Source organism: Solea solea, chromosome 2, assembly GCF_958295425.1.
Source record: "Solea solea chromosome 2, fSolSol10.1, whole genome shotgun sequence".
NCBI lineage: Eukaryota > Metazoa > Chordata > Actinopteri > Pleuronectiformes > Soleidae > Solea > Solea solea.
Genome location: NC_081135.1, coordinates 11,142,993 through 11,166,262, shown reverse-complemented (window position 1 = coordinate 11,166,262; position 23,270 = coordinate 11,142,993). Strand labels below are relative to the sequence as shown.

At 41.6% G+C, this 23,270-nt stretch overlaps 1 protein-coding gene across 4 annotated transcripts in view; it reads left to right on the top strand.

Moving 5' to 3' along the window:
* Window positions 1-22,324, top strand: part of LOC131449546 (histone deacetylase 4-like) — a 69,721-nt gene extending 47,397 nt beyond the window's left edge. For all 4 annotated transcript variants that reach the window (XM_058622138.1, XM_058622139.1, XM_058622136.1 and 1 more), the window contains 20 exons: window positions 2,282-2,410; window positions 2,504-2,613; window positions 3,672-3,806; window positions 3,930-4,122; window positions 5,709-5,932; window positions 9,338-9,559; window positions 10,103-10,298; window positions 11,263-11,396; window positions 11,483-11,585; window positions 12,570-12,616; window positions 12,764-12,871; window positions 14,391-14,446; window positions 14,681-14,768; window positions 14,886-15,005; window positions 15,284-15,381; window positions 16,158-16,276; window positions 17,251-17,384; window positions 17,610-17,694; window positions 17,786-17,936; window positions 19,080-22,324. In XM_058622138.1, the coding sequence (XP_058478121.1) occupies window positions 2,282-2,410; window positions 2,504-2,613; window positions 3,672-3,806; window positions 3,930-4,122; window positions 5,709-5,932; window positions 9,338-9,559; window positions 10,103-10,298; window positions 11,263-11,396; window positions 11,483-11,585; window positions 12,570-12,616; window positions 12,764-12,871; window positions 14,391-14,446; window positions 14,681-14,768; window positions 14,886-15,005; window positions 15,284-15,381; window positions 16,158-16,276; window positions 17,251-17,384; window positions 17,610-17,694; window positions 17,786-17,936; window positions 19,080-19,119 (2,492 nt within the window). In that variant the 3' untranslated portion in view covers window positions 19,120-22,324. The remainder of the gene's footprint in view (window positions 1-2,281; window positions 2,411-2,503; window positions 2,614-3,671; window positions 3,807-3,929; window positions 4,123-5,708; window positions 5,933-9,337; window positions 9,560-10,102; window positions 10,299-11,262; window positions 11,397-11,482; window positions 11,586-12,569; window positions 12,617-12,763; window positions 12,872-14,390; window positions 14,447-14,680; window positions 14,769-14,885; window positions 15,006-15,283; window positions 15,382-16,157; window positions 16,277-17,250; window positions 17,385-17,609; window positions 17,695-17,785; window positions 17,937-19,079) is intronic.
* Window positions 22,325-23,270: the final 946 nt, after the last annotated feature.

Below are 23,270 nucleotides of genomic sequence, written 5' to 3'. Positions count from 1 at the left end.
TGCTAGTTATGTGGTTGTAACAGATTTTATGGGAGGAAAATGCTGTTTTTGTAGCCTTTCTTTTGGAAAATACTTGAGTTTTAGTTGTTTAGTGTCAGAAACCATGAGTAGAAAATAAATTGGCTCTGCAAAACGTGAACTAGTTTGCCTCCATCTGGACCGAGCTCTCCCTCCCACTATGTGATACTGTACCTTCACACCTCATGGTTCACACTTTACTCGTTTCCACACATTTATTTTTACCTGACACTTGATGGGAATAAGTACGTTTTTTGATGAATGTCTCTGAAAAATTAATTATTTTTATATGTATGTTTGGCCTGGGGGGGTGTTTGGGGGGGGGGGGGGGGGGGGGTGTCTTTTCTTTATCATTCTTTCAGCTTTCACATAAAAGAGAGTCTGATTGTGTCATAATCATGGTGAGTTGTGGATTAAGCTCCCCTTTTGATGATTAACTATTGGATAATGAATAGTGAAATCACCTCAGGCTGTTGATTGGCAGGGCAGAGTAAACAGAGCATTAGCCTTCGTTGGTGGAGCCAAGGTGACATGCCGTTCCCTTCTCCCTGTCTCTATTCACAAGTCTGTGACAGCGAACACAAAAGACCGAAATGCCATTTGGCAATCAGACATGGCTCCCAAATTGGAGCTAATTGCTTTGTAACCGCAAAGTTTTTGGGAAAATGGATCAGAATTTGTCCTGTTCAAAAGGGGCATCTAAATAGGAGACGGTAAATGAATAGCAGCTTGTAGCAGTTTGTCTACAGAACTGGTTTCGTAACAGATCGATGTGCACGCACACACACACAGCCGTTGACGCTGAGAGGCCTGCGAGACTGGCGCTAACGTAACTCTCCCACCCTTTGGATTGATTTGCCCAAAGCTACACAGCTGTCGCTTCCATTACACCCTAACAGAAGATTCAGCCTTTCAAAAAGAGTAGAAACAGAGGAGATGGATGAGCTTTAATGTGCAAGCACGGCAGTTCAACAGCTGGAACAAGAACCACTTCATTATAAATACAACTGATAACCAGACACAAGATGATGGATCGGGACTTATGCTGCAGTGCTGAACCTTGATGAACATTATTTGTATGCTGCCTCTGCTATTGGTTTTGAAAGTTTGGGTCATTAAGGTAAATCTGAGCACAGGATTTCAAACACTGTAGTCATAAAATAACACAGTGGATCAACAGCTTTCTTTCTGGAATTTGTGTGGTTTACAAATATATTTATTTTCAAATAAGAAGTGTGGCAAACATTCTGGCTTCCTCAAGACAGATGGTGAAAAAGAAGACACTGCAAGAGGATACTGAACTACACAAATAGCACTACAAACATGATGCAACATGTAACCTGACACCACAGTGAGAAGCTTTCAAGTTTTATTTCAAAAGATTAACAATTTGACTCAGAAAAGGACGCGCGTCACATTGTTTTGTGGACAAAATATCTTGTAATTTTCATTTCACATTGAGGAAAACACAATGTGTGCGTTTTAATTTGTCATCGTCTTTCAGAGAAAGAGATTGTTTCATTTTTATCACGAAAGGATGAGCAAAATGTTTGCAGAAGCCTTCAGAATAACAATAATAATAATAGGAAAGAAATTCAGTCATAATAATTTGTCGCACCAAGAATCCGCTTCTGAAACTTTTTGTGGGCCCTTCTTTGTGTCGTAACTGATGCAGCTGCAGACTGATTTAACACGCAGCACAACGCTGCTGTTTCCTCCGTCTGTCGCGCAGAGAATCATGTGATCACTGATGGACTAAATCAGCAAAGTGTGAACTAATTTAATGTAACAGACTCTTGACTTGAAAGACACTGGGGCTCCTAATGGTTGTTTTGGCAGAGTGTGAATGTGTATGTAAGATGTGTAATTTAAAATGCACTGCACATTGATGCACTGCTTGAATGTGTGAATGGGTGTGAACGGGTGAATGGCAATGGTGTTCTTCATGACTAGAAAAGTGCTATATAAATACACCATTTGCCATAAGAAATTCCACAAAGAAAACTTTATGGTCACTCAAACACCAGATGGTGCATATGTGGAAAAAATAACCCATGAACGGTGCCATGAATGGCACACTGGGTGGGAAACGAGGAAATGCCAGGACGCACCAGGCTTCTAAAAGTGTAACAAGTCAACTGAGATTACTTTTGTACACTAAGACACTCATTTTAGTCTTCTCAACTTACACGTTGTTTTTTGTATTTGTTTACTGAGTGATATTGAGTTATTTTATCTCTTTCTTTCTCCGTCCTCCTTTCAGCCTCGGAGCCCAACCTGAAGCTGCGCTCGCGGCTGAAGCAGAAGGTAAGCGAGCGGAGGAGCAGTCCGCTGCTGCGACGTCGAGACAGCCCCATCACCACGGCCAAGAAACGCTCCCTCGACATGGCAGGTAAGAGACACAAACACATGGCTTTTCGTACAGCAGGTTTTTATCTCAGTCGTAGGTGTGTGTATTTCATTTGTGTTTGTTTGTGTGTTTCAGACACTGCGTGTAACAGTGCCCCAGGATCAGGACCTAGCTCCCCAAATAACAGCTCCAACAACATCCCCAATGAAAACGGCATCACCATGTCGATGTCTAACAACACGGAGGTAACACACACACACACACAAACTTTAGGTGTATTCTTATAAACAATAGTTATCACCAACAGAGGAAATGCAGATTTTAGCCAATTAAAAAAAAGGTTCACTGCCAATCTATGCAAAGTACTGTATATCTAAAGAATATATCCGCCACTTAATCTCACTGTAGGCAGCGTTCTCTGACTGGAAACTAAAATTTGTAAATTGCTCGCCCTCCCACACTGAAGTCCATAGGGAAAATCTGCATTTTTAGCTCACAGGGACACAGGAGCTGCAGCTCTACTGCTGCTGTTTGTGTCAATTAGGCTTAAACTGAGCAAAGGATTTCAACTACTGTACACAATAACACATTTGAACTTATTGATGGAGGCAGTAGTGTATCAACAACTCCTGTGAGCCATGATGCAAAACTGCTGGTTTTCTTTATGGGATTTGTTATGGGAGAGTGAGTGGTTTACAAATTCCAGTGTTTGGCATATTCTTAAGATAACCCCCCCCCCAAACTTCATCTAAAATTACTTTTACTACATAGAAACATTTTAGTATCAAGCAATACTAATTTATTTGTTCTGCAGAACCTGAAATTATTTTGAAAAACTATTTATTTTTTAATTTTTAGCTTCAGATAAAGGTTATGAATCGCTCCCACAGACACGCCATCATAACTGTGAAAGTATACATTCCACATAACAGCATAACTTAACCATAAATAAATGATGTATCCGTTTGCTGCCAGAGTAGCTTTGCTCTTTAATGTGTATGCGTGACTACAGGGGCTTCCTGGTAGCTCTTAAATCTTAGCAACCTGAACATTAAGGGCTCTGAATGAGGGATGTTCTGATGATGGGTCTGTCGAGGAGGAAAAGAGCCAAGATACTATTTGTGGCGGCCATTATGGGCACTCAGGCAGTGTGGAGGAGGTCTGTGGCTGTCGGGACTGAAACCGCCAGCAGGGTGCAAATGCAGCTCTCCCTTGCCCCATGTGTGGATGTATAGTGTGTTGTTTGCCTGTAGAGATTTTTCATGATGCAAACTTGGATAAATCATTTAAATGCTCTTCCCAGGCATCTCTGGCCCAAAGGCTGAGCAGCGGCGCTGAGCGGAGCTCCGTTAACCAGCTGTCCCTCTACACTTCACCATCCTTACCCAACATCACCCTGGGGCTGCCCGCCACTGCCACAGCCACTGCTGCTTCCAACGTAACTGCCAAGCTGCTCACAGATTGACTATGCATCTATTTAATTGTGATTTTTTTTTTTTTTTTTTTTTTGCGGGGTATTACCTCTGAGAATGTAGTTCTAATCAGCCTGTAATCCCTCCAGGTGACCTCGGCCCAGCAGGATGGAGGTCTGCAGCCGGCCCTCTCCCTCAGCCCTCCCTTCCTCTCCGGTGGCCAGTTGACTCCCTACCTGGCTGAAGTGGGAGCGGGAACAGGTGGACATAGCGTTCACAGTCCGCTCCTCCAACACATGGTGCTCATGGAGCAGAGCCCGGCACAGAGCCCCCTGGTGACAGGTGAGAGGAGTAACGCTCATCGACAGCTCAATAAGTGGCGGCACTTAGTTTTTTTGTAGAATTTAAGTTAATAACTGGAAAAACATATCATATTATTAACACATTTTAAAAGGTTAAAAAATACATGCAAGCAATGGATCAGTGGTAGATTGAGTTGTCTTTCAACTGGAAGATTGTGGGTGTCCTTGGGGCAAGACACTTAACGCTACGTTTCTCTTGATGGCTGTGCCGCCAGCATGTGAAAGGGCATAAAAGATGTGTGATAGCAAATGTGCTGCACATGGATGTTCTGTGTGAAAATGTGAGTGAATGGGTGAATGCCAAAACTGTAGAGGAAAGCAGTGTTGAGCTGTGATATTCCCATGTGATATATCAGTATGTTAACTTTCTTTACAATGTCTTAAATATGGATGTATTTCTATACTATAGCTTTTATTACACATATATCCGTGGTCCCCTCACACTGACAGTCGTCCATTCATTAGCTCAAACTAATGAGCTCCTTTCATATGTCAGTGTATGCGATGTGTGAGTGTGACATAGCTGCGTTGTGTGCCCTTTCCCATCAGCTCATTTCGCTGACTGTGACATTGCTGCTGTTGTCGTCCGTGGGGCACAGGCAGTGTCCCCGCCCGGCAGTGACGCAAACACGAACGCATCCACACACACAAAACTCTCGCAGACAAGGACGTGTGCGTTGCACGCCCATGCACAGGACATCAGCACAGAGCAGAGGGAAATTAAATCTAATCTCAGACCAAAAAAAAAATCATGTTTTTTTAGCCTTCAAAAAAAATCCTCTTTATATCAACAAACTTTGCCGTTTCATATCATCCCTGAGTTCCTTATGACTCTCTATAGCGTCACTTCATCGCGTGGTTTGCATCAATAGGCTTTTCACAAGTTTCTCAGGTAATCATTTTTCTCTGATGTTTGCACAGTAAAGCCTCTCCAGTCTTTCCTCATCTCGATGGAATTGCTGTAAAAGGCTGAAGGTGTTCCTTTTTTTCCCTTGTCTTTCCATATCATCGTAACTGAAGAATCGCAGTTTGTCAGCACAGATGTTTGATGTCATTTGGTTCACAAATACATCTGCTAAATAATCTTAGGTCTAACACAACCCAACAACACCATGTGTGGATTTGCTGACTGCATGTCGACACAACCCTTACTTTGTCACCCCACAGAAAAAATGTGTGTCTAACCACCTTGCCAAATTTGAATGATTCAAAATTTTGCCACTGTTTTCAAATCACGGAAAATTCAGCAACATATAGTATATATATATATATATATATATATATATATATATATATATATATATATATATATATATACATAGGTAGGTACAGGTAGAAACATGTTCCAAAATCCCAAGAACAACACACAGTGTTATTACCGTAAAGTACTGAAGGGAGTGTGATAATACAGCTGGGAAATACAACTGAACAAACAACATGAATCACATGGACCGTGTCATGACTGCAGCAGTGCTTCAGTGTTCGTCTTCTCCAGACACTTTAACAGCCAGACTAGAGCCTCTGTCTTCTTGTGTTTTGTGAAAGACTGCCCTGTTCTTCTCACAGGTGTCAGCGGCCTGTCCATGTCGTCGGCCACTTCCATGGTGAAGCTGCAGCGGCAGCACCGGCCCCTGGGGAGGACCCAGTCGGCCCCGCTGCCCCAGGGGAGCGCTGCGCAGGCTCACGCCCAGGCGCTGGCTCTGCAGCAGCTGGTCGTCCAGCAGCAGCACCAGCAGTTCCTGGAGAAGCACAAGCAGCAGTTCCAGCAGCAGCAGCTCCACCTCAACAAGGTGAGGAGGATGATGTTATGATCATAGCCAGGAGGAAGGACAACCTCACTTGAATTTAACCACTTTCATACCTAATATTCGTCTTCAGTGATTCTATTGCATGTAGTCATAGTTAAGATGTTCACTCCCGGCATTAAAAAGGGTGACGACATGAGATTGTATCTGGCCCCCCAATAAAAGCAACGTCTTTATCCGCGTTTCCACTGAGTGGAATGGTTCCATTTTTCCATTCGCAAACCAGCCCCAACAGTTCCATTTTATGGCACCCTTCCTTTGGGGTACCAGAGTAAATTGGTATGGTAAGATGTGGTTGACGTCTTGTTGAGACAAACAGCCATGAACCGAGCCGGAAAAAAAGAGCTGCTGGACGTCCTTCATTACTGACTGTTGTGTTGTTGTCTGCTGTGTCGAGTCCGATGTTGTCGTCCCACCGGTACTGCGTCACGGTACATACACACCTACCAGGTAAAAATACTGTTCTCAGTCGAAATGCAAGTATATCCCAGGGCTTTATCATTCCAAACCACACCATACTGTACTAGACCGAACCGTACCATGATACCATGATGGAAACATAGTAGCTTGTACTCAGGAATCGCATTTTCTGAGGACGAATCAGGGACTGATTTTGAAGTGTTCAGACCAGAAGCTGAGTCACTCAGAATCGGCGTCAAAATCCAGTGTGAACAGGATCATGTTCTCCTCCATCTTCTTCTTTTCCTTTTGGCTGCTCCCTTCAGGGGTCGCCACAGCGAATCAACCTCCTCCATCTAACCCTGTTCTCTGTATCCTCCTCTCTCACACCAACTAACTTCATGTCCTCTTTCACTACATCCATAAACCTTCTTTTTGGTCTTCCTCTACACCTCCTGTCTGGCAGATCATGTTCTCCTCCATAAACTATGAAAATAATAGTTTACTGTAACTCATATTGAATTATGATTTATCTTGTTTTTTTTGTTCTAATTTTCATTGTTATATAACATGTTATTAGCCATTAGATGGAAGAGGCCACAGATCTGAAGTTTCATTCAAATGAACTGATAATTAAATGGGCCATATAAGAGCCACAGTGGGTCGACACAGGAGCTGTAGTGTAGTTGTTTGTGTAGGCGGCAGCCACTCACACAGCCAGTAATGTGTTGTTGCTGTAGTTGTAGAGTGTGTGTGTGTGTGTGTCCTTTTATTTTATCCAGTCATTTTCTTCCTCTCTCTTCTTCTCCCTCTGTAGTATTTTTGTTTGTGAGTAGGCGGAGGCAGGTATGGGTTAACATGTATAGCAGCGTGTGTGTGTGTGTGTGTGTTTCCATCCATTTCTCTATGGCGGAGACGGTCGCCATGGGCTGTAAGGTAACTGTGATGCTGCCATGGCAACAAAGCGGAAGCCTTTGCCTTTTATGGTCAGGGAGGAAGCCAGGAGCCGCTGCTCTCAGTGGCTTTACCTTTTCGAGGCAGAGTACTCGCTGGAGGAGAGGTGGGTGGTTGAAACAAGGGATTTCCTCTCTTCCTCCTCCTCCTCCTCCTCCAACACCCCGCCTCCTCTGCTCTACTCTCTCTCACACTCTTGCCATATGTTATTGAGCTCTCAAGTGGCAGCTTTTCACACAAACATCTCTATAAAAGCCTCTGGCACATCAAGGACAGATTCTGCAGGAATTCTGTCAGGAACTAAATGAAAATCTCTGTTTTTCTCTTTTTCTGTGATGTTTTACAGCTGTTTGGCACCCATAATGAGCGTTTCATAACTGCCTCCTCCTTTTCTTTGCCTTGAACACCTTAATAATGGTCGACCAATATTGTTTTTTCAGGGCCAGTATTGACTAGGGATGGCACGGTACCACTTATTCCATTTTATTCATTTTAGACCTTGTCAATCTCAATTGACCTGGGGGCCAAAGAGTGTCTAATCTGGTTACTTCACAATAATAACATGTTTATGATGCAAAATGAATCTATTAATATCAGAAACAGATAAATATATCTATCTATATCTATATAATAGCATCAACAACTGTAATTAAAACACCAAACGAGCTTATATGTATGTAATTTAATGTTGAATGTAATGCATTTAATATTGTGATAACTAAAACCGAATGTCGATATCCTGTCACCTCGCTTGCATGTGGCCCACGGGCCACTAGTTTGACACCGCTTTCTAAGCGATGAAGCTGTTAACAACACATTAGTGCTAGCCATTTCAAGCTATCTCAAAGACATAATAATAATCCAACTGCATAACAAATATGGTTCCTCTCCCTTGACGATGAAAGACACGGCCCACAACATGACTCAGCTAATGCCGTATTTCCACCGGCTATACTCGCCTGGCCGCGGCACAGTTTAAGTAGTGTTTCCACTAGCATAGTACCTGGTGTTATATAAATACAGACCATTTAATTATTGATGATTTTTGAATAGAAAATAAGTATCATCAATGATCTGTAAATTGTCCTCCAATTGCAGAACTGCCCTTTAATGAGCTAAGTGCAAAACAAATTCTATGCTTCTTTTTCTCTTGTCATTTATATGAATGTTTGGTTGGGATTTTGCCTTTTAATTTTATCAATGACCCATTGGTAAAGCTAATAACTTCTTTTTTCTGTGACGACTCAACACACACCCACTGCTTTTGTGATGGATAAGGAAGTGAAAGAGGAGGATTGTGGGAAAGTAGAGCAGAGCAGAGGAGGGCGGCGGGGTCGAGAGAAGAGGTACAAAAAAAAAAAGGGGTCAGTGGGGGAGAAGTTTGTTTGGATGTATAGCGGAGGGGGTTGATTTAAGGGCTTTGACGTCAGTGTTGTCCCCTGGCATGGAGCCAGCAGACCCTGAGGCTTACAGCTCTGGGAAACACACACACACACACACACATACTCATCTATACACACAGACCCTCCTACTCACCTGATGGAGCCTACCCCTGAGACTCGTCTTTGTCGCTGTTCTCTTCGTCTTCCCATCACAATCACACAAGGACGTGTCAGTCCGCGCGCCGCTCATGGCACTTTGAATTGTTCACGTCAGTGACAGTGAATGAATAGACAATTGAATCACTACTCTGGTTAACAGCAGGCCCCCAGAATGAGTCGATGAAAAGTGGCACAACGGGGCGTTGGGAATGTCTCTCTCTTCAACAAGACACATTTTGCCCCGGAGTACAGTCGGCAGAGCGGCCACTCACATTCAATTAGAGCGGATAGGTTTTGAGACGAGCAAGACACCAATCTGACTCAGTCATCTAAATTAAGCTTGTTAAAAGAAGAATGCTCCAGAGAAAAGAGTGACTCTGCCAGTGAGTTTGATTCAGAGAAAGAGACCGTTTGTCTGACACAGTGGAAAAGGGATTTGTCACATCCTGCTGTTTGATTATGAAATAAATCATTCTCTCTCCCCCGTCTCCCGCAGATGATGGCCAAGCCCAGCGAGTCACCCGTGGGTCGTCAGCACCAGAGCCACCCCGAGGAGACAGAGGAGGAGCTGAGGGAGCACCAAGACGTGGGGGCTCTGCCGCCCGGGGTCACCATCAAGCAGGAGCCACTCGACCCGCAGGAGCTGCAGGAAGAGGCAATGCAGCAGCAGCAGCAGCACAGGGAGAGGCAGGCGGAGCAGGAGCTGCTCTTCAGACAGGTAGAGGACTGGCAGCAGAATCAAAGGAGAAATATTAAAGAGTGAGACATCTGCCCTAGTTTACAGCCGTACAACAACATCGGCAGAGAGAATCAATATGAAGTCTCAGAGAATTGATTTTAACTGTGTTTGGCACTAATGTGTTGTAGATGTTCCTGGGGAAGACCCGGGGATGTGAAACCTCAAAACAAAAACAGACACATAAATGTAATTTGGGCTGTAAAAATGTTGCTCAGCGCCTCCAGGGCCTCCCCGTGATTGAATGCCGGGAGAAACTGAAACGGCATCATTTGTCTTGGCTGCCATCTTTTGGCCATATGTTGCAGTAGCAATATAAAACATGTCAAATTAATTTTTCTTCACTTTAGTCCTCTAATGCATCCACTTTTTTTTGATGCACCACAAAACAACTTCTCCTGACAGCCGGAGGATTCATCTTGTTTATTTATGTTTTACCTTATTTTTATTTATTTTTTATTTTGTGTGTGTATGTGTGTGTGTGTGCGTGTGTGTGCGTGTGTGTGTGTGGGCGGGCAAGAGTAGCAGGCTTTTTTGCTAGAGCAGCAGCGGATTCACCAGCTCAGAAACTATCAGGCCTCCATGGAGGCTGCTGGCTTGTCGATATCCTTCCCCGGACACCGTCCCCTGTCGCGGGCTCAGTCCTCTCCAGCCTCGGCTTCCTCTTTTCCAATCAGTGTGCCAGCTCCTGAACCTACCATCAAACCTCGATTCACCACAGGTTGGCGTCACTGTCCTTTGCTCATAGTTTTTTCCCCCTATTTTCTTGTTTTAGTAAGAAAATTGGGCATTTGGTTTCCTTTTCGTTAACTTAAAATTACTTTTCTTACAGATTCATCAGTCTTTTTTTCCTTCCCTCATTTCTGTCTGTGTATCCTAAAAGTGCTCATCAATTTTTTACTGAATTGTCATGAATTTCCTGGAAAAAAACCTGGAAATTAACAATGATTTCTTTGTCATATGACAGAATCTGGTTCTGGACTTGTGGTCTGCCATTTAGTGACCTATAATTTACAATATTTGAGAAGTTTTTGTCTCCAAATATGACAATTTCCCCCTAATGCACTGGGCTGAAAAGTCAGACCGTAATAGCCTTTTAACATCGATTACTAAGTTAATTGTCAACTATTTTGATAATCGATTCATGTGTGAAGCTTTTTTCATGATTAAAACAGGATTTCTGAGTGTTTGAGCTTCATAAATGTGAATATTTTCTAGTTTATTTGCTCCATATTACAAAGAAATTATTAACTGAATCATTTTGGTTTTTGGACATCATCATTTCAAGGTTTGACAAACACTGATCAACATTTGCTCACATTTTATGGACCAAACGATTATAATAATAAAATAATTGACAGATTAATCGAATATGAAAATAATCGTTAGTTGCAGCTCTAATAACAAGCAACAAAATTCTCTCATGTAAGAAATGTTAAATTAAAAGGAGTCTTCCTTTACTTACCTAAGCTGATTATGAGAACGTGTACCTCAGAAAGATTTTTCTTTCTTAAATTTAGATCATTTGGTTTTGTGCTGAACTTGCTTGACAAGCTTATTTTACTTTCTTGAAAATCAATGTTTGCAGTGTAAGATGCTTTTCAAAGTAAATGAAATACAGATGTTACAAATAAGTAAATAACACCTAACACGAGTGTGTGTGTGTGTGTGTGTGTTTGTCTCAGGTTTGGTGTACGACTCGTTGATGCAGAAACATCAGTGTATGTGTGGAAACACCAACAGTCACCCGGAGCACGCCGGGAGGATCCAGAGCATTTGGTCGCGGCTGCAGGAGACTGGACTCAGAGCGCAGTGTGAGGTACGACGTCTCCACGCCAAAACATACACAAAATAAAATGTCTATGACGTGGATGTAAAACCATGTGTGTTTTTGTGTGTGTGCAGTGTATCCGTGGGAGGAAAGCCACTCTGGAGGAGCTGCAGACGGTTCACTCTGAAGCTCACGTCCTACTATATGGAACCAATCCTCTCCGACAGAAACTTGATTGTAAGCACACACACACACACACGCATACTTACTGCAGACAGAATGCATTCCCTAGCCCTTTACCTTAACCGTAACCATCACAACTAAACGATAGCCTCATGAAAACTAAATTCTGTGTGAGTGAGAAACAACAAACAAAATGCACACTTTCAGGTCCATAAAGTACAGCACTAACAGGTAATGCTGCTGATGTGGGAGCTCCGGTCTGGTATAGGGTACGTAATTGAATAATTGAATAATCTGTACATTGGACAGACTAAAAAACACACTATATTCTACATTGTTTCAAAATGATGTGCATTTTTGTAGACGTGGGATTTATAATCTGAAGACTGTGGACCTTGAGGCTCACTCAGGCTGTGTCAGTGGCACAATGATTGACAGCAAAAAGATGTTGGATTAAAAGATTAGAATCTTACCGGTCCAAATGAGGTGGAACTTTCAGATTTAAAATTCTTTCACCACATTGTACTAAGAACAGAGTTAGGACTGAAACAAAACTTTGCTACTTATTTTCCATAGCACTTGTTCTTTTTAGTGTATTGTCATTTTTGTATTTTTTTTCATTTGCACGAGTCTCTATTGATTTATAAAAGCACTTATTATCATGTGTCAACAATACATACATTCATATGAAACAAAAAAACAAATGTTTCCTAACTCCTAACACTAAAACCAGCTCTTAACCCCCCCAAAAAGCCCTTTAAAGTTGTGAGGACCAGACAAAATGTCATCACTTTCCCCAAAATGTCCTCACTCCATATTATACATTATACATTGACTTACATTTCATTTCCTGGAGACGTACTCTAACTCTAACTACTGTACCACTGGCCTATCCTTATCTTTCTTCACCGTAAAATGTTCAAGATTTAGGTCCCCACAACAGAAGTAATACCTGGAACACACACATACAGCTGTGCTCATTTTCTCATTTATATTATCCAAGTGTCTCTAATTTTATTTTCATTTCCTGATCACCAGGTTCAATCACTCCCATGTTTGTACGGCTACCATGTGGCGGGGTGGGGGTAAGTACAGCTATGGAGTCAAGTATTTAGTATAATTTATCTCATAATTCTTCCTAGTTGCAGTGCAGAAATATGTGCTATAGAAAAAAATAGTGGATTGTAGATTTGTGGCTCAGGTTTTGAAGTGTGTGTGTGTGTGTTTCTTAGGTGGACAGCGACACCATATGGAACGAGGTCCACTCGTCCAGCGCGGCTCGCCTCGCCGTCGGCTCTGTTGTGGAGCTTGTTTTCAAAGTGGCCACTGGCGAGCTGAAGGTAACCCCCCCCACACACACATCCTCTGGTGTCATCCTCTTCTTCCCCACATTGTCGGGGAAAAAAACACTCATGAGGCTGCCACAGACAACCGTAATCTCTAAAGGTGATATATATGTAAGATATGTATATTGGGATAATTATCACATTAACTAGGTTGTAAAATCATCATATATGAATATAAATATCTACCAAAAGCATATTTGTTTTCGGGGAAATTGTTTGTTTTTTTCAGTTCTATAACAGCGGGCACCTTCAACCCATAGCTCCGGACACCATGTGTCACGGATTCTATGAACTGCCAAAAAAGAATGGGTGCTAGATTCAACCTGTCAAGAGTTCACTGCACACTTTAAATCCATGGAGATATCAATTTTGCGATACATCGCAAAACTTGACACACTTGAATATATGTGATCCTTTTTATTCCCCTTGGTGAGTGTGGAAACAGTTGGAGAGGCCATTATTCGTAGACCTGCAGTATCCTGACATCTTCAACTTGAAAACAGCCAAGTTGTCTGACACATTGCCTGATTTTTTGTGTCATCTAGTACAGCATATACCCTCCCAGATCCTGGCTCTCCATCAACTTCCTAAAACTTAACTGGTTAAGAGTTAAGAGTCTGGGTGTCATCCTCGACAGCGCTCTTTCATTTCAGCGTCACATCCATCCCTCTCACCCAACAGCACTGCTATTCTGCTTCACATCCTGCCAGTTCCATCCATAAACTGCAACTGGTGCCCGCGTCTTTACCAGAACCCCCTCCATTAGTCGGAAATCACCTGTCCTACAGCAACTTCACTGGCTCCCTACAGTATCAAAGATCACATCATGTATGAGATCCCGCTCCTCACGTTCAAGGCCAACAACAACCGCCTCCTCCACATGAACACGCCCACCCGTACTCTCAGGTCTTCCTCTTCCATCCAACTCACCGTTTGACCCCCATGGGGTCGAGAGCCCTCAGCCGATTGGGTGATGTCAACGAGCAGAGCTCTATAGAAGTGCCACAAGCTGCGTTATTGGTCGGGTGGGTGGTGGGTGGAGCAACAGATCAAAACATAAACAGAGTTTGCAGCCGCAAATAAGATTGTGGAAGAAAAAATGTTTCCTTATTTTAATGACATATCATTAAATATCATTTTCTTTCACGAAGCCCCTCTGAGGAGAATAAACTAAATGTTTTATTTTCACATCCTCAGTAAAACAGATTTATACTGTTTTCACTGCAAGACTTGTTTTCATTATCTGTTAACCAGTCAATAGCATTGTGAGTTTCAGCGTATTGATTCATTAACTATATTGTGGCACACCTTTGAACAAATTCCACTTAGTTTTGTTATTTGAGGTTCAATCTTTTAGCGCCGCTCACTGTCGTTGTTTCAGATTTAGTCCTCCCCACTTTTTCTTCAGCTAGACAACAGCGTCTCGAGCAGTGGTTCACCACTAAATCGCTAAACGCAGGGGGGAAACAACTGAGGAATGATGGGTGTCTTTCTTTCTTTCTTTCTTTCTTAGAATGGTTTCGCTGTGGTTCGCCCTCCTGGACATCACGCCGAGGAGAGCACTCCCATGTAAGTCCACAGCCGTCACCACACTCACTTAGAGACGCTTAATCTGTGCATAGACATATACCACTGTCTGGAACACATATTACACAAATAATTGAGTTTAGTTTGCACCATAAAATGCTAAGTGCCTTTATTCTGCCGGCTGCTTTAAGGACGCCTTTATTTATTTTTTATACATCTTTACTGCGACGTCTTTGAAGTGCATGATAAAAACGTGAATGTTTGTTGCCGTTTCAGGGGTTTCTGCTACTTCAACTCCGTCGCCATCGCAGCCAAACTGCTGCAGCAGAGGCTCAACATCAGCAAGATCCTCATCGTGGACTGGGTCAGTCTCTGGAGAGTCCACATCTTTGTGCTGACATGTAGTGTTGTGCAATGAATAGTTTGTGCTTGGATTTCTTTCTGTCCTCTCATTTTGTGTTGTGTAAAAATTAACCCCCAGGACGTTCACCATGGCAACGGCACCCAGCAAGCATTCTACGATGACCCTAACGTCCTCTACCTGTCTATTCATCGCTACGACGACGGTAACTTCTTTCCTGGAAGCGGGGCGCCCGATGAGGTGTGTTTGTGTTACAGGAGCTCGATCTATGTCGCTAAATACCAATGTAGTTTGATGACTCAAGTGCCTGAGACGACTTTTTATTTTGTGTAATGATTTACAAAATACGAGTATATGGATTAAAATGTCAGGAAGTAATCACTAAGCAAGTGAACGTGGAGCTGCACTGCAAAACAAACCCCCATCCTACATGTAGCTCACAGGCAAACAGAGCAGCTAACAACCGGCAGACGTGATGTACATATGAGTCACGCGTGTGTGTGTGTGTCTGTGTGCAGGTGGGCAGCGGTCCAGGAGTCGGGTTCAACGTCAATGTTGCCTTCACTGGAGGCCTCGACCCGCCCATGGGAGACGCCGAGTACCTGGCTGCCTTCAGGTGTCACACGCACTCTCAGTCTTTCACACACACACACACACACACACACACACACAGCCTAGTTTCTTTTTTATATATCACTTTTCTTTTTAATACCAACAGCAGAGAGTGTGGAAAACACCCCTGCGTAAATTGAATCTTCCTGCTTTATAGGCCGTTTCAAATTGACAGCTGGAGTTGAAGATTGGTGACGGGGAAAAACCTTTTAACTCCATAACAGCACATTTTTATTTAACGACTTTGTAACAACACATCTTTTAATCCAGGGGGGGTTATTTAAACGTGTTGTGTGTTTTTTTCAGCCCATAAAGCAAACACTTAACCTAAAATATTCAAAACCACTAAATCTGGAGATGGATTGTTTCATAAAAAACACTGACTGCTGTTGTGTTTGATTCTTTTCTCGTTTTCTGCCGGTAGATTAGAGTTTCATTAGGGAAACACCCTGTTATTCCCCCTGGTATTTGATTGAATATTTGCTGCTATAAAAATGTCCGTCACGGTTTCTAAAGCCCAAAAGAAGTGTAATGTAATGTCTTGTTTTGTCCGACAAAACCTTTTTAAAATGCAAAACGATTTGATTTGGACAAATCGAGCTGAAAAACGTTCATAGTAGTCAATAAAACTGAGCAGTTTAAGTTATGCACACACATCCTAGATGAACCTTACTGCTGGGGGGAATGCTCTCTGAGTCATAAAAACAGACAATAATCTTTAACATTGTAATCTATACACTATATAACTTTTACACTTATATCTTTACCTCTTGTTCTCAGGTCAGTGGTGATGCCTATAGCCAACGAGTTTGCTCCCAACATCGTGCTGGTCTCTTCAGGCTTTGACGCGGTGGAGGGACACCCTCCACCACTAGGGGGCTACACTCTGACGTCCAAATGTGAGTGTGGGGAGTATTTGTCTTCACAGACATTTTTAAAGGTGCAGCGTGTAGGATTTCGAGGGCAGCTATCAACATATATTGAATACACTATTTGCTGATGTTTTTATTCATTTGTTATCACTGGTAAATTAAGAATTATTGTCTTTTGTGCGACGTTTGAATGATTGCACAGGCTGGATAAATCAAATACTGGTTTTTGTGTTGTTTATGTCACCTAACGGCCACCGTAGTTTCTGTGATTAGAGGTTTTCTGATTGCTGAATAATACTAAGGACAAAATCATGAACACTGAGCAAATGTTAGGTAATGTTATGTGTAATATGTGGATGCAACTAACTATTTAATTTCTGTTAATCGAGTTATCATTTGTTATCATGATTTAGTTTTAATGATACCTTTGTTACATTAAGAAGCAAAGAAACCGCAACATATTCGCATTAAAGAAGCTGAAAGATCAGAAGACTTGTATGAATTATTTAAAAAACACATTATCTATCATAAAATCAGTTGGCGATTGATGGTAAATAATTGATTCATCACTACAGCCCTCGAGTAATACAACACAAAAGTAATAATTCCATATCAGTTTGTTCAGATGGTAATAAACGTTGTCTGGTAATTTATCCTGTGTCAAATAATCAGGACATAATAAACATTTTTTGAGTGTCAGGGACGTACGGTGTCCTTCACAAAAAGGATGTACGTCTCTGAGTGCTTCAAAATGTGAAATGCTGCTTTATTTGTTCAGGTTGACACAAGACGGTGGCCTCTGTGGCCCCGTCTTTAAAAAAGGTGACTCTCAGGCTACAAGAACCAAATCATTTTTTATTTTAAAGCATTTATACAAGCATACTTGTGGGTCATATATTCAATTTCTGCCAATAAACCCTCCCTAAATGGCACATACTGGATCTTTAACTACACAAAGTACAACTTTTATATCCGCCCTCTCTCTTATCACCCGTCCCCAGGTTTTGGCTATCTGACTCGGCAGCTGATGACACTCACGGGCGGCCGCGTGGTGCTGGCTCTGGAGGGGGGTCACGACCTCACTGCCATCTGCGACGCCTCTGAGGCCTGCGTGGCTGCCCTGCTCGGCCAAGAGGTACAGAGGTCGCGTAACGCAAGATCTGAATCGTAATTCATGTTCCGATTCATGCTCCACCACCTCTTTTACTGATGTGTAATTGATATTTTGGAAACACATGAAGTCAGACTGTGTGTGTGGTTCAGGGTCGACACCTAGTGGAGAGTATTTGAAACGCCGCCTTTAACATGTCTGTGTTTATTACATATATATGATGCATGTGTGTGTTTTTGTCCCGTGCAGCTGGACCCACTGCCAAAGGCTGTCCTGGAGCAGAGGCCCAACCCCAACGCTGTCCGCTCCCTGGAGAAGGTTTTAGAGACTCACAGTGAGTTCACACTCAGATTTGATTATAATTCCATTAAAAGGAATAAAGTAAATCATTTAATTTTACCATCTTCCACCTTACCTCTTCTCAGGTAAGTACTGGCGCTCGGTGCATCGCTACTCACCACGGCTGGGTCTTTCCCTGCTGGAAGCCAAACAAGGAGACTCGGAGGAGGCTGAGGCCGTCACCGCCATGGCCTCGCTGTCTGTGGCCAACACCAACACCAACACCATGGATCAGAGGTAAACAAAGCAGCAGGAGAACCTGATTTATATTAAGAGGCAGTGATAAGAAGAAGGAATCCATACATTGTATTGGTTCATAGTTGTTATTATCAAGCTATATTCTAATCAAAACATGTGACACAGATGTGCTGCACATGATGCATAATATGGGAGTTGTCAAATGAGGGCTGATACAGGATGGCTGTTGTCCTCAGGTCAGTGCAGGTGAAGCCGATTGATCAGCGGGTTAAAGTTTGCACCCAAAAACTTCCCCCCGAGCACAGTGGGGGAAAGATGAAGATATAGGTATTGAACGTACGCTGCAGAGCAAACTGTGGCTGATTAGTTTGAGTCTGAAGTCTGTGAGGGTCAAGAAGGTCACACATGTAAAGCACAGGTCATACTCTCGACCAGGGGTGGGTAATTATTTTCCCCAAGGGGCCACATGAGAAACAAAAAATGTTGTTGCGGGCCGGGCCAAATTTTAATTTAATTTTATCTCTTTTATCTAAAAAAGCAGTAAATTGTATTGTTTTGGTGTAAATTGAGCAGCATACAAACACACAATAAACACAATGACTAACCAACTCTATTGAAAATATCAAATTACTTGACTATAATGAATACTATTATATTATACTACTGTGGTGTAGTGCAGTGAATATATTGTCTAACACAACCACATGAATGAATGAATGTTTTTCAATTTTTAACAATTTTAAATGATGAAACAGACTCAACTGTAAACATAACAGTTGCTAGTTGAGCGAAATTCCCTGAACGAACGACAGGTTTTAAGGAAAATAAGACTATGGTGCAATATTGCTGCACCTTCTGCAAACAAAACTTAATTTTTGAACTTAATAATTCTCAACTCAACTCAAATTTATTTATAGAGAGCACATTTGAGAAACAACCGAGATGGACCAAAGTGCTGTACAGAATGACGTCAAATAACAAAATAAAATCAGTAAATATAGAAAGCATAAACACATAAAACATTTAAAAAATGATAGTAAAAACACATAAGAAGCAAAACAGACTAAAACAATGGGAGTCCAACTCAACTTGTGTTAAATGCCGTGGAGTAATAGAAATAATAGATGGAGGACATTTGACAAGCAGCATGTCGTCTTATGTGTGCGTTTATTGTCTCTTCAGGCCGGAGGAGGAGCCAATGGAAGAGGAGGAGCCACTGTAATGGCGGAGAAACCTGAGGGTGTCACACTGTTACCATTGACCTCTTCTGAGACGGGCCTCTCTGAGCTGCGACGAGTCTCGACTGAATCCTTCATTTAGTCCCTACAACCCCACTCACCATGTCAGTCACCTTGACTGACAGCCCGAGAGGGGGTGGGCTCAGCCTCAGAGAGGGGAGCCAATCAGGAGACAGAGGACTGAATTAGGACGGGGAAAAAAACCTAACAAACATAACGGTGTTGCTTTGGCGGCACACGCTCTGAGACATTTTTTTCTGTCAGTCTTCACACACACCCCCCCCCCCCGTCGTTAGCCCACAGTGGCTAACCGCGTGAGCGAGGCGGCGGACGAGAGTGGATTTTTAAGAGCAGATCTCGTCTTTAGAAAAAGTGTGATCACACTTCTGTGCAGAAACATACGGTGCTTTACACAGCTGCCCTCGCATTGCACATGCACACACGTGTGTGTGTGGACACCTGGGACAGCAGATGTCCCCAGCTGGGGGGGCGGGGGTGGGGTATTTCCTCTCTTGTCTCAACTGTATTTTTCCCCCTGTCAAAATAAGGGCATTGCAGCATCTGAGGTCATATTTTATGAGATGTGTTTACTGGCTGACATTTTTTTGTAGGCTTTTACAAAGATGTGACGGCGAGACTGTCACATGACGAAGAAGAAGAAGCGTGAGAGGAGTGCCTTGGGGAGGGTCTGCTGGATTTTCAGGATTGTTCAGGAAAAGATTGCCTTAAGTCAAACAATGTTTTTTTCTCTCTATCTCTCTCTGTGAGGAATCAGTGCACAGAGGAGGGAGACGGGAGAGTTTGGGCGATGAAAATAAAAAGCGAACAATCTCTCAGCATGTTTACTCCGGACGAAGACGGTCTCACAGGCGAGACATTTTACTGTGGGACGGATATATTTTTAAAAAAAACAACGCTTCGTGAAGGTAGTTGCCAGCTTCAGCAGCAAAAAAAGAAAAACACAAAGTTCTAACACGGACTGATTAGATTGAAAACTTTAAAAAAAAAAAAAGTGGTTCAGCCTTTTATGTAGCTTCCCTTTAACTGAAGTCATGAAGCATGCATTTCAGCAGAGAGGCCATGTTTGAATGTTCACCTTAAAGAGAAAGCCAAGTCAGAAAAGCCAAAGCATGAGTTTGCATATACAGTAGTAACTTGTACTTCACTGGAAAGTGGAAACATTTCTTGTACTGGTCCTTTCTGATAAAAAGGTTCCCAGTACCCCAGTTCAATGTTTACTATTTAAATCAATTTAAGCATATTTTTTTTTGTTTTTTTACGACCTCCCACACTTTGCCAGTTGGCAACTACCTTGGTTACCAGTGTGAGCTGAACACTACTCATGTATATTGAAGTGAATATATTTTGAGAGGCAGTCATGGAGCATTGCCTGTTTGTATCTACACATATATATGGTTTCCACGTCGAGTTAAAAATATCCCAAAACAACAACAAAAAAAACCTGTTTGTTAAGCGTGTCCACTTTTTATTTTGTAATCATACAAGATTATTTTTCTAACGTTTTTCGCACCCCCCCTCCATCCATCCATCCATTCTGTGTTTTTATCCGTTTTCTGGATAGATATAGGGCTGCCGTTCTCACACAAACACACACACACATGTTGTGCTGCTGTCACTTCAAAATGTTTCTTTCTTGTATTTATCAAAAACAAGCAGCAACACTTTCTTTCTTTCTTTCTTTCTTTCTTTCTACGGCTCTCTTAAGCCTTTTCATCAGCCGTGTATTTATAACGTGTACTGTTTATACAGATTTGTATATGGGACAAATTTATTAATGTACTCCAACTAATGACAGCTATGATATTGTGAGCAAAAAACAAAAAAACAGTATGGGTGTATGATATTACTCCAAGCAACATATTTAACTCAACCCGCACTGTTCTTTAACCCAAAATGTGGTCATGACGCGGCGCTGCGGTTGACTTTTTAACAGACATTTTGATCACTTTGTTGCCTAATAATGGATACGTCTCGTGCATGGGTGAAATGCACTTAACCTTTCAACTGTGACAAACACATCAGATTGAGTAAAAAAGAAAAAGAAGAGGTTCTTTTTGAGGCTGTTTTATGTAGCTACGTGTGTTTTCCTGGCCGGGAAAGGAAAAGAAAAAGACGTGGACGTGAAAAAGAGTGTGGATTTTTTCGAAGCAGTTGAGGATGGGGAAATTTTTTAAAGAAATACTTCACTCTTAAGCATGTCTTGTACTATCATGTGTATGTGTCTTCCTCTTCACTTTTTCCTGCCTGAATCCATCCGAATCCGAATATTACGACTTCAAAATCAACCCCCCCACATCTGTCGGCTAAACCAGATTAAAGACTATCATGTTTATTCTAAGTTGATATCATTTTGTAAACTTGTAGAATCCAAGAATGAGTTTATATTTGTCATCATGTCTAAGAAAACATTCCACTTGTTACGTGTTAAATTTGGCTTTTTTTTGTTTGTTTGTTTGTTTTTTACTTGAGGTTTTTTTGTAGAAAACTTTTAATACTGCTTTTTTTTCCGGGGCTGTCTTTAACTCTTTGCATGGTTTGTTAGTCAGCATGCCTGCTTGTCTATGTAATTAAAAAAATTGCACAAAAGAAGAACACTGGTGGACTAAAAAAAAAAAAACAAAAAAAAAAATAACCTCCCTTCTTTCTTCCTCTGGTGTTTTGGAAAAGACTCCACTGTAAAAAAAAAAAATTGATATTGTTCTTATTGGATATCAATAAGTGATTTTAGCAAGCACTTAACATGTAAGGACTGTGTTGACGAAGAGAAACGTGCTCTGCAAAAACCTCAGCTACACAAGACTCTCCCAAAGAATCTTCCTCTTTCAAAGATTTTTAAACAGGCACTATTTATGCTGGAGGAGCGACAGTTTAAAAAAAACAAAAAAAAAACGAGGGGAACGTTGTTTGATTGTCACACCCACCTCGGCCAGTTCTTTATATAAATATAAACATATAATATATATATATATCAACATATATATATATATATATACATATAAAACCACTGTGGCTCAAGAGCAATTCTTGGTTTACATGTAAATGGATTTAAAAAGAAAAAAAAGTTATTTTTTTGTTTGTTGTTTGTCTCTATTGATGAAAAAAAAAATCTTTCTTTGGGACCTACGCTTTGGACATTTCATCTCTGACATCGTCTATAAAAATATATTTCTGAAAAACACAAAACGCATGTGTGGTTGTGTTGTTTTCTGTGAATGTATCAGTTCAGGGGGTCAAACGGGGGAATTTGTGCGACTGAAACTGCTTCTAAAATACTTTTTAAGATTTTTTTTTTTCACTCCCTGAGAATGAAAATTCTTTTGTGATTTATTGGATATTTCCCAACTATTTGGTAGGTTTTGATGCTCCGGAATTGGAAGCAGCAGTAGCAGCAGCACATGACAGCGGGGCTGTCACGAGAGCAAAGGAGAGGAAGACGATGGTGTAAATTTGAGGATACATGTGAAGAGCGTGACTTCTCTTTGAGTGGATAATCAAATAACGAAACTCAATATCACATATTTAGGCAAAGTCCATGGCAGCGGCTATCAGGTGACCTGTGTTGTTTTTCCTCTCCCTCTTGAGTTCAACGAGTTGCCAAAAAAGGATTCTCATTATCAATGCTTGATGTAGAAAACAACTCTGAAGCGGTGACACGTTCCATTAATCCTTAAAATCACTGAAGCAGCAGGAAAAACAACAAAAGCCTTAAAATTACTACTAAATTGAATTTAGAGTCATATGCAAAAAAGTAAAACAATACAACACTGTAGAAATGTATTTTCAAGAATATAAAGAAAGCCTAATTTTTATTACATATTCTACATATTGTATTCCTATTACAGTTTACTTGGAGCTTTTATTACCAGTAACACGTGCAAATATAAGAAATTCAGCTTAATTTTAAGTCAACATTTCTTACGTGACAGAACTTATCTGCTTGTGAAATGTATAGATTGCTTACATTTTGTCTAGTTTTTTGACTGTTTTCCCTAATTTTTGGGCACATTACAGTCTGGAAGTGGCTAGAGATACAAGCTAGTTCCAATAATTCTACTTGTCCCAGTGGCAGATTCTTTTTCTTACATTATACTCAATTTAAGAATATTTGACTCAT